Source organism: Thunnus maccoyii, chromosome 3 (genome assembly GCF_910596095.1).
Source record: "Thunnus maccoyii chromosome 3, fThuMac1.1, whole genome shotgun sequence".
In the NCBI taxonomy this organism is placed as follows: Eukaryota; Metazoa; Chordata; class Actinopteri; order Scombriformes; family Scombridae; genus Thunnus; species Thunnus maccoyii.
Window position 1 is genome coordinate 12,566,134 of NC_056535.1, and position 11,914 is coordinate 12,578,047.

The 11,914-nt window shown below is 39.0% G+C and overlaps 1 protein-coding gene across 3 annotated transcripts in view; it reads left to right on the forward strand.

The window, feature by feature from the left end:
• quo (quattro) overlaps positions 1-9,321 on the forward strand; it is a 31,923-nt gene extending 22,602 nt beyond the window's left edge. For 2 of the 3 annotated variants that reach the window (XM_042407211.1, XM_042407209.1), the window contains 16 exons: positions 151-249; positions 349-497; positions 800-938; positions 1,102-1,224; positions 1,474-1,671; positions 1,779-2,773; positions 3,001-3,250; positions 3,773-3,862; positions 4,831-5,055; positions 5,707-5,877; positions 6,645-6,822; positions 7,052-7,168; positions 7,276-7,530; positions 7,896-8,158; positions 8,392-8,450; positions 8,591-9,321. In XM_042407211.1, coding sequence (XP_042263145.1) covers positions 151-249; positions 349-497; positions 800-938; positions 1,102-1,224; positions 1,474-1,671; positions 1,779-2,773; positions 3,001-3,250; positions 3,773-3,862; positions 4,831-5,055; positions 5,707-5,877; positions 6,645-6,822; positions 7,052-7,168; positions 7,276-7,530; positions 7,896-8,158; positions 8,392-8,430 — 3,291 coding nt within the window. In that variant the 3' untranslated portion in view covers positions 8,431-8,450; positions 8,591-9,321. The remainder of the gene's footprint in view (positions 1-150; positions 250-348; positions 498-799; positions 939-1,101; positions 1,225-1,473; positions 1,672-1,778; positions 2,774-3,000; positions 3,251-3,772; positions 3,863-4,830; positions 5,056-5,706; positions 5,878-6,644; positions 6,823-7,051; positions 7,169-7,275; positions 7,531-7,895; positions 8,159-8,391; positions 8,451-8,590) is intronic. The other variant, XM_042407210.1, reaches the window with a different exon arrangement.
• The last annotated feature ends 2,593 nt before the right edge of the window (positions 9,322-11,914 follow it).

Sequence of the window (11,914 nt, forward strand, 5' to 3'; positions counted from 1 at the left end):
AGTGTCCTTGTAGCCATCAGGTCCAGGACATTGTCCAGCAGCCCACAGCTAATAAACACAAATCTATAATCTGCTCTCCAATATAAAGTTCGGGGCTTCATTATGTATCATGTCTGTGTTCACCTCCACTATGAAATTATTTCATTTCAGAGACTGGTTTCTTTCATGACTGACCTGCGAGAGGCAGACAGTTTGCTGCAGAAGGCCATCAAGAAAGTGGATGGCAGTAAAAGTTTGGACACTGCCCAGGTAAAATGCACAAGTTCATCCTGTGATGTGATGTAATTAGAGCACATTTTTTTAATGTGGTCATTAATGTTAACTTTGCTTGTGCTGTGACTGCCACAGGAAGTACAGCTATGCATTCATGAACAGAGAGCTTCAATGAAAGAGGTGCTGGAGGACGCTCGACTGGTTACTCTGCAGAGAGAAGGAGGGGCTGTACTGGCCAGGATGAGGAGAGAAGAGTTTAGATTTCCACAGTCTGAAGACTACAGGTATCAGATAATAATGAATGAATCATGATGTCTCTAAAGAAAATATCTACTTATCTCATTTCATCTGCGTTGTATCTTAAACTAAAAAACTTGTTTTAAAGACTTTCTTAAGATATAACAACTTAATATCTTAAATAAAATGCTCAAAACAGATGGATCTGTTTCTCGGCTCCACATTTTTAATTCATAGTCAAAATGTTCCAAAAAAAATCACACAACTGTATTTAGATATTAATTAATGCAAAATTAACTTCTGTCTGCATGTTAATGTTTCAGTATCAGTGTTTGTTGTCTCCCTGCAGAGATGCTCTGGAGTCAGTGACAAGTCTGTATAATCAAGTGGAGGAGAAGCTCCACATGCTGGTGATGAGATCCAATGAGTCACTGCAACAACTGGAGTTCGTCTTCAGGCTCAGAGAGATGGAGGCCAAAATCAGCACGGTACTACCAGTTTTTTCAGGCTGTATAAAATACCTTCATTACGTGTTGGAACATCTGTAATTCATTAATGTGATGTAATGTTTAGAAAAAAAAGATATGTAGGGTAATTTTGTGCTCACCATTTACCAAGCTATAAACTGACATTATACACTGCGTTTTGCAGGCTGGGACATGGTTCAATACAGAAGGCGAACAGAGACTGAAGGACTCTTACACAAAAGACGACACCCTGGTGTGCACTGAAAAGGCTTTGCAGGAATTTGATCTGTTTCTCGCTCAGTCTAAGGTATTGCACAAATGTAACAAGGATTTAAGAATAAGAAAAGTTACCCTTATTAGGTTGTTAAATATGACTGAACAAAGCTAAACCAAACAAATTCATTGTGTGTTTTTCCTTCTATGCCAACATTTTTCTCTTCTTCTCTTGAAAATATTTAAATGACTGCACTGATAACGGTAAATGGTAGATTATAACTTACAGAGAGGAGGAGGAAAGAAATACAAGTTCCATTTGACATCTTAACATTTATCACAGGAGAAACAACAGTACGCCTTGACCCTAGTGATGGAAGCAGAGAGGATTCTGGGCACTAGTGACTCCAGTCCTGCAACAGATATTTTTCGGACTCTTGTCAGCACTTTCAAGTCCAATATGGATGACTTTATGTTGCGGGCAGAACAGAGGTACAAAGAACTGGACACACTGGTGCATGTGTACCGCTTTTGTGATCAGGTTTGTGTTTTGTCATCGCTCCATGTTATTTTCCCCATTTCTAACTGAAGTCTCTTTCTTCCTTACTCTTTGTCTACATAAATTCACTTTTCTTTCTGTGACTCCAGGCATCTTCCATGGCCAAGGAATGCAGTCATTTTTTGGAGCAGGTAGAGCTGGGGTGTTACTCGGCTCAGGCCCATCTAAGCACACTCCAGATGTATGAGGAGAGATTAGGTGGCGAATTCTCCACCTCGCGCTTCCAGACTCTGAAAGTTAAAGCCTGTGCTCTGAGATCAGGGGCCTCGGGGGTGATTAGTGTGTGGAATGCAGCCTGGGTCCAGTGCCAAGAAGTCAGGCAGCGTATTGAGGAGATGCAGAAGAACAAGTGCCAAGATAAGAGCCAGAACCAGCAGACCACAGTTGCAACCACTCAAGGGAAAGCTGGAGGAATGGAGAAGAAGGAGGACAGAAGGGAAGTGGGGGACGCTGAGTGCTCCCTGACCCAACAGCCAATTTCTCATAAGGAGGTAGTCACTGTCTCGGAAAGCACAAGTGAAAGTACCACTGTTGCATGTTTCAACCACCATTTAAAACTTGACTTGAAAGGGAATGAGAAAGGAGAATCCAAAGTGCTGCAGTTACCTGAAGCACCTGTTAAAATCGGAAAAATTACTCCTACTTTTCCACAAAAAAGTCATCCAGAAACCAAACTGAGGCCAAGAGAGCACCACAGTGAGGCAGATCTGAGGAGCAGAGACTCAGTTGAAGGGGGCAATGATTTTCCATCGCACCAACCCTTAGGTCGGTCCCTAAGTGAGGGATCACATGTGACCTCTCATTTGACATTTGCCTCTGACTTTTCACCTTTGAATGAAAGACACAAACACTGTCAGAGCAGGACACAGCCACTGAAACAAAATCTGCAGTCTATCCAAAATTGGCCCACTTCCAATGATGAGAGTTTACACTCAGGACACTTGAGCTGCAAGTCAAAAAGAGACAGTAATGAAGAGGAGGGTGGTTCCAATAAAGGATGCACTGTTTCCACCCAGAACCCTAAAGATTTAAGGACCCCAGAGACATTACTCAGTTCAACAGAAAACAATGGCATCAATGTTTTGTAAGTAACGCCCCCTCCCTCATTTGTAATCTAAAGCTCAGTTAGATTCTGCAACTTATTGCAACTTATATCATATAATCACTAATGGCACAATAGTTCACCAATTCAATAATAATGTCATAAAAGCAAATACTTTGTTACTCACAGATAAATTATTTACAACTGATCATGAACATGAGCTCGTCTAGGTTTTGATTTGAGCTTTAATAAATATATATATGGAACAGGAAACTGCAGAGAATCATGGAGGAGCTGCTGTCCACAGAGAGGGAGTATGTGAAGGCTCTGGGTTATGTTCGAGAGCACTACTTCCCTGAGCTGGAGAGGGGCGACGTCCCTCAGGACCTCAGGGGCCAGAGGGGGATCATCTTCGGTAACTTAGAGAAACTCCACGACTTCCACCGCCATCATTTCCTGAATGAGTTGGAGGGCTGTCTAAATGAACCCTTCAGAGTGGGACGCTGCTTCCTACGACATGTAGGTGTTATTTTTGACAGAGTACAAAACTACTGAATATGAATTATAGTTTGCTCTGAAAGTGGGGTACATAATTTCCATTTTTGTTTAGAAAAAAATCAAACTTTTCAAACAATAATTAGGTTTTAATTTTAACTATAACATTTGATAACCTCTAATTAAACTCAAATCTAAATTAAAAGCACTGTAAATACCTGTATTTACTCTCAAACCTGTGTGATTGTTGTTTTCATGGCATAACCAGGTTTGGCAGTTGTGAGACAGTGTAATTTTAAGCAGTAGCCCATGGTTTCCTGTTCTGAACCAAAATCCAATATTCCAGTGTAATATTTAAAGCCCTTCCAGATGTGTCAAGATGCCAAGGTATTGATGTAATTGAACTGGGAATAGTATGTCAGCTTACACAGAAGTGAACTTCTAAGATACACTGTGTAGTCTGCAAACTTACTAGAACAGTGTGACATATGCACATGCACTTTAACTGGTGATGGTGTCTAATGGTGTTTATTCTTTTTATTTTAGAGAGAGAGCTTTGCTCTGTATGCCCTTTACAGCAAGAACAAACCACAGTCTGACAGTCTTCTTATCAATCATGGACAGGCTTTCTTCAAGGTGAGAACCACTACCTGTGTCAGTTTACATTTCTCTCATTTCTTCTCAAAACCACATTGTGAATTTTCTAAAACAAGAGAGAGAGTTGCATATTTTGAGGGAGGCATTTTATGCTTTTATTATAGCAAACAAAGGGAGAGAGAGATGGGGCAGGGTGACATGCAACAAAGATCCCCTAAAGGATTTGAACCACAGATTTTGCAGTTATGTGGCACCAGTAGGCCACTGAGACGCACTGAAAATGGTGTATTTAAACAGGACTTGGTGTCTACTGCCATGCTAGCAGCTCTTTGAGGCTATACTTATAGGCACCACAGTGCTTTGAGCTAAATGCTAACATCAGCAGGCTAACATACTTATAATGACAACTGACATCTGGCAGGTAATGCTTGCCATTGTGGTTCAAGTATTGGACAACTTGAAATTTTATGGTTCAAGAGGAAAAGTTAAAGGATCACCAATTCAACAACAATTCATGCTGATGGAAACATAAATGTCTGTACCATATTTCATGACAATCCATCCAGAAGTTGTCAAGACATTTCAGTAAAAAACTAAAAGGTCAACCTCGTGATGGCACTAGTGGAAAAGTCAGTAGGATACATCCTCTGAGGACCATGAATTTGTGTACAAAATTTCATGGCAATCCATCCAAAATTAGATATTTCAGTCTAGACCAAAGTGGTGGACTAACCAACAGACAGACATTTTCATCCCTCAAACCTCACCACAATTATAATATTGAGTCAAATTATTTTATTTTTATCTGATTCTGTCTAATGAAAATGTGCAGTAAATCTTTACACAGAGTTTCAGTCCTGATGAATGCCTTTTACATATCCATTTATCCACTTAACATTAGCCTTCAGCTCCAACTCAGCTTTAACATAGTCCTTTGAGCTTTGCCAGTACATTTCTAGAACTGCTGCCAGTTCATTGACTGCTGTGTCTCCCTCCTTATGCAACAGCAACAGCAGCTGAAGCTCGGGGATAAAATGGATCTGTGGTCATACCTGCTGAAGCCTGTGCAGCGGATCAGCAAGTACAGCCTGCTGCTGCAGGACATGATGAGGGAGTGTGGTCCGGGACAAAGCAGAGAGCTGGCTGAGATCAAGGCTGCCCTGGAGGTCATCCATTTCCAGCTCCGACACGGCAACAACCTGCTGGCCATGGACGCCATCCACCACTGTGATGTAAGGAGGGCCTTGACAATTGTTTTACTTGTGCGTCATTGTGTAAAACAACATATCAATCAAGATTTCTAGTCTTGTATACAGTACATATGTATACAGGTGTGCTGCATATATAGAGTATGTACTGTGATAAGAATGACATACCACACTCTGATCCTGCATTGAGCAACAGCATTTGGATTCTATTTGCAATGAGGAAAGCAGAATAGGGAAGCAGCTACAGGCAATAAAGCATGTCATGAAGTTGAAGAATAGTGTTCTTAGGAACATTTATCATTGATATTTGGCTAAGTGCAATAGCACTGGCTTATCAAGATTAATCTGGGATTGGATGAGATAAAATGGAGTACAGGGAAGGATGGTTATCGTCATATTTTCCATGACATCCAAAGGGAGGTGCTGTGTGTGGGAAGATGACCTGGTGCTCTGCTCTGTCTGGTCTTGTCTAATAACAAAGAACATTTCTGGACATTAAATCATTCCAAATGTCCCATTATCAGGTTTGTTTAATATTGTCAGTGATAATACATATGTTTCACTATGTCTTCAAAGGATGAATTTAGAAACCTATTAATTATTTCTAGGAGCAAATGCCAATTATGCTGTATATGAACCTGCTAAAGGAATTTACTTGTATTCTGTGTGCTGCAGGTTAATCTGAAGGAGCAGGGGCAGCTCATACGCCAGGACGAGTTCTTGGTTACATTCCGGAAGAAAAAATGTTTCCGACACATTTTTCTCTTTCAAGAACTCATCCTCTTTAGCAAGACCAGGAAGACGGACGTAGGGAATGACACATACATCTACAAACAGTCATTCAAGGTACACATGCATACAGAATTCACATATACAAGATGTGAATGTCTTGCTACAACTTCCCCTTTATAAAAGGCGGAACAAGCTCACTACTATGTTTTCATGGCGCAACAATACATTTACTCAATAGATACAAAGTTGGCAAACTTACACCACCACTCAGTGGAATGCCCTACCTGATTATATGAAGAACTGTAGTTCTATCAATGCATTCACGGCCAAATTAAAAAATCAACTAAAGACGAATCAGCTGTGTGACCACTGAGCCTAGTTTACATTATTAATTTTTAGTTGACATTGTGGGTGTATGTGATGTTGTGTTGTGTGTAGCTTTGTACTTTGTATGGTGTGTTCTTTGTGGTTTTTTTTGTTTGTTTGTTTTCTTTTTTTTTTGCTTTGTACTGTTTGTTGTTGTGCTGTTGTATGTTTTGATTATAATGGACTATGGATGCAAATTAGCTTCAAGCTAACCCTGGTGCAGTGCATCATTTATGCTTAATACTTCACACTGTCCAGTCCAATAAATCAAATGATATGGACTTGAAATTTAAAAAAAAGGCCCTGGACCTTTGACCCCATGTCAAACATATGCATTAATATTTATTAATGCTAATTATAAAATGGTGAAATAATAGAAATTTGGGAGCCAACCATTATCATGAGAGATGTATTGATCTCAGCTATTAATCTGTGTTTTGACAAACTTGCTAAACTTCTAGCCATATTTAAAACTGCCATCTTACATGATTAGTTACCTTTGTCTTTGTATTTAGACATCAGACGTAGGCATGACCCAAAACAGTGGCGACAGCGGCCTGTGCTTTGAGATCTGGTTCAGAAAGAGGAAAACTCAAGACACATACATGCTACAAGCAGTTAGTCGAGAAGTGAAGGAGGCCTGGACCAAGGACCTGGAGCGGATCCTCTGGGAGCAAGCAGTACACAACAGAGGTAACAACAACCACACACACACGTACACACACACACACTGGTTGCACTCTCATTACAGACTGGTTACATGTTGTATCCCCAAGCAACAGAAATGATATTACATGACATTTCAAATTCAGTGGCAGTAACATTTCAATTGTCAGTACGTATTAAATTTGTACATGCTTAAGTGTCATTTCTTAAAATTTAAATATTTTTAAATAAATTATTTCTGTCACGTGTGTATTAGAGGTCCGTATGCAGGAGAGAGTGTTCATGGGTATTGGAAACAAGCCTTTCATGGACATCCAGCCCAGTGATGCAGCTATCAACGACAGAGCCGTCAACTATGTACTGATGGGAAGAGGTGAGAAAATACTGCCAGTTAGACAGGTTTACGTTCTGTCACTCTTTGGCTTTTCCAAGCTTATCATACTTCCACTCATACAACTTATTCTCATCTGCTCCCCTCAGAAAACAAGGTGCTGTCCTCTGTGGGATCATGTGGGTCACAGGATGGGCTTCCTGGGGCGCGACCAAAATCTGTTGCTTCAGGGAGCACTTCATCTTCCTCCTCATCCTCTGGAAGGGGCTCCCTGTCCCATGTGGGATACCTGTGTGGGCCGAAGCGGAGGGTGGTTGCGGGTGGTCTTGAGGGATACATATCACCCCCTGGGGTTCTGGAGGAGGACGACCTGGACCATGAGAGTGGGAGTCAGAACTTACTGTGTAAGTGTCAATTTCATCAATCAACTGTGCAATGAAGTCATATGACCATTGCAAATGGCCTCTGAACAGCTTCACTGAGGTTGCAGGGTCTCATGTTTCAAGCCTGAAGACACTTTCATAGTTTTATTCCCCTACAATGAGGTCAGAAGTCTGGGTCAGTGTCTTTTTTCAGTCATCCAAAGACATTTCAATAGGAAAATGTCAATGCAATAAGGAAGAGGGCTACTGAAATAGTTCTTGCACCTCTGCTGAAATTTCTCTAACCACTAAGTCACACTTGGGTTGGCAGGTTGATAGATTGGATCATTCCTCCATCAGTCTATTTAACATGTACATAATCAAGTCTTCTCTCTCCTCTTCTCCAGTGGACAGCTCTGAGTCATCAGGAGAGAGTGTCAGCGGCTTCAGCAGTTCCAGTCACAGCTACCACTCTGCACTCGGAGGAGAGGCAGAGGACACCTCCTCGGTCTGCGTCTCCATAATCACTGTTAGGGAGGCTCATCGAACTGAAACTTCTGCAGCTATCCAAAAAGCAAATGCTTTGGCAGGATCCTCAGAGAAAACCCGACCACCAGTTGCACCAAAGCCCAAACCACAAAAGCAGACCAAGGATCTGCCCTGTGACAAGGTGCAGTACAAAGCTTTTAACCAGTAATTGTTCATATGGTTAAATACACTCCAAATACAAAGAAGCTTCTTATTCAACCAGAAAGTAAATCACCTACAGACCCATTCATCACTCAATCACCTAAAATCATTGTATGAAAGCGGCTGTTTATTTTTTCTGCATGCAAATTTCTCCTCCTGTCAATATTCAATTATATTTAATATCAGATTAATAATGTTTTATGAATTTCCTAGTTTCAGAACAGTAGTGTTGGAAAATCCACTGAAGTTTGAACTGTGAGATATGGTACATGGTAAGTACGGTGCAATTACACTGTACACCACCCGTCTTTCTCAAACTAGTACACAACCATTTAAAAAACTGATATTCAGTATGTGTTCTGTGATAAATAATAAACTGCTACTTATGTTGTGATAATCTGTTTTTCTACAGATTTTGAGGTAACTCAAGGAGCCAAGAATAGTGGACATCGGCGTAAAAGAAGGGGCTTTTGGCGCTAACTTACCAGCTTTTACTGTAATCCATTACCACTCTGTAAATATATCTTTGTTTTAATCTCACCTCTAAAACAATAGGTCAGAAAAAAATATCTGTAAATGTACTGTATTATGAACATTTTGATCATGTATTAAATGCATACCTGTACTTTAAATCAGTCTAGTCTCATAGCACATACAAATGATCATAGGGTACAGTCTTTGAGTCTTTGTGTTTATTTGTCATTCATTACAGTAATTAAAGAATACAGCTAAATAATCTTGGTGAGAAAATTCTGTAGACTTTTATCAGCATGTCTCATCCCACTTTCTGAGGAGTTTAATAAAATCTTGTGGAGGTCAGTGAAGATTGTTGTCACAAAGACAGTACACAGTAACTGCATTGTTTATGTCCTAAATGTATTGCCTTTTGTACAGATTTATCAAACTTAATCACAACACATGTGTCTTACTTATTTCCCATGAAAACAAAAAACACATTCACTCTGTCTTTTCTAGTAATTAACAGTTTTGTATAAACTAATATGTTACTGGTATGAAGATATTGATCTATGTAACATGTGTATGGCTTTCTATTTGAAATACAGACTATTTGCTTTGATGATGTGTATGTTTGCTTTTATCTGTGTTTTTATTTGCACCACAACATTTTTGTAATAAACTTAACTGACAGTACTGATTCTAAAGTCAAATATTGATGGCTAATTTTTGTCTATATTTTGCATTTGCCCTATACACTTCCATCACCAGCACAAACAGTTGAGAAAGTAATATATAATAGAGATGTATCACAGATGCAATACATACTATAATACATAATACAGATGGATTTTCCTGATTAAATGAATGTAAATGAGCTATAATATGTCATCTATATTTTCCTATATTTCGTTAAAGGGTGTATTTCAGAAAAAAACCCCTCATCAAACTCTTCACAAAATGTAGAGAAACACGCTTTTGTCGTACTACTAACTCTAAGTGCTATGTTTGCATTATACATACATTTATGTTTAGACATTTAGTGTAACAACTAACAATAGTATTTTAAAGGGGATCTTATGCTGATTTGCTCTCTCTCTCTCTCTCTCTCTCTGGGGCTGTTGCAAAATGAAAAAAAAAAAAATTGTGATTAATCATCATAGTTCCCTTGAACCATTTTGTGGAACTTCTTTGGAATACTTGCCACAAGCTTTGTGTGCATTTTACATGGAATTGGGATGCCATCCAATCATGAACAATTAAAAATGAAATAGCGTTTGCCTTTCCTGGAAGCAACAATAGTCATACATTGTGCATTAAATAATAATAATATGCCTTCATTTTTACATATTTTTTATAAGCCACTTTTACAAGGATTTTACAAAAAATACTTTTGTGTTTCCCTGTTTTCTCTGTCTTTTTTTTATTTCAATTTTGCTCTTTTTCTGTCATTGTACTTCTGACACTCTGACTTAAATGCACTTGGAAAAGTCACCCAGTCATTTCCATTGTGTGGATTTGGACAGAGCTCTGGCTTTGGAGCCAAGACCCATGTTTGTAGTTAATACTAGTCTGCTCAGAGTGATTCAAACCATATGAAGGGCTTCATCCTCTACTTTTATTAAGACAGTTACGATTACAAATTCATTATTGACTTTACTGTAGCATTTTTAAAAATTGGCTCAGTTTAATGACATAAAAAGAATAAGGTGCAAGCAGGGAACAAAATTAGCACCATCTACCTGCCAAATGCTGGTAAAATAGTGGCTAAATAGTGGCTGGTAGATTTGCTTCACTCATCAGCCAAGAAAACAGTGATAATTTATTGAGTGGCTGGTAAAATTTGAACATTCACTAGCCATTTGGCCAGTGGACAAATAAGTTAATTGTGGACCCTGGATACAAGCCTTGAGTACACAGAAGATTCTGCTTCGTAGGATCAATTCATTCTTATTTTTAAACTTTTCATTGGATTAATTGACAATAAGAAAAATACAGATTATCACCAGCTTTATCCTATAATTATGTTTGTGAACCTTCCCAAATCTCAATGAAACTATAACATAACAGTACAAGTGTATAATTTCTGAATCCAACAATATTTTGCATATACAGTAATAAACCAGTAAACTGCCTTTGGTTTCCATCAGACGGTGCTACCAAATTAGCGACAATTAGCCTATAGGTTTATTTATAACGTGCGTTATTTGTCTCATCAAAAATGATAGCAGCATTTTCTGGATACAGAAACAATACTGCACTCTATACTGAACCTTTGCAATAAGCTATTGTTCTTTTTGCTCCAAAGCTCCACACACAAACACACACACACACACACACATGTTGACCTAGGTCACTTTTGGGGACATTACACACACACACACACACACACACACACACACACACATACACACACACACACACACACATATATATATATATATATATATATATATATAATAGTTATGGGTGAACAATAATTCACATAGTAGATAAAACATTTTACTGGATGATAATTAGTGTAGGCTGGTCAAACCGGGTGAATACTGGTCGTGTGATTATACAGTTGAAGAAACGTTGCGAGGTGAATGTTTCTTGCTGAGCGCAGCAAGATGCCCGGTCAAGGCAAGACGGTGACAAGATGACTGTGACAGATTTAAGCTCTTAAAGGGTATATGTTGTATTCTCAAATGCCATGAAACCAAAACCAAATACTTCATGACTTATCTGACATTCAGACCCAAGCCCATTGGTTCCTACTGAAGGCATACAGTATATCTTTAAAAATTGGTCGCAAATATTCATTTTTTCAAAGAGGCTAAATAATTTCCTAAACCAGAGGGCTACAGTACTTTATAGACAATAACTATATTTAGCATATATTTACCAGTAACCTACCTTTGGTTTCCATCAGCCAGTGCTACCAAATTAGCTACAATTATAGGTTTATTTATAACGTGTGTTATTTGTTTCATTAAAAATGATAGCAGCATTTTCTGGATACAGAAACAATTCTGCACTCTATACTGGACCTTTGCAATAAGCTATTGTTCTTTTTGCTCCAAAGCTCCACACAAGGTCCAAAAGTGAAATGTACTTATTCTTTGGCACTGGCCACGGTACAATAATTAACCTACTATGAATTATTGATTCCGTTAGTCTACAGGCTGTTGGTCTGGACTGGTTTTCTGTGCCGCTAGTAGTTTGTTTTACTGGCACAGAGGGGGTTCCTGGAATTTTTTGCCGGACGTCTTGTAGACCATTAACCCAACATTTTTTG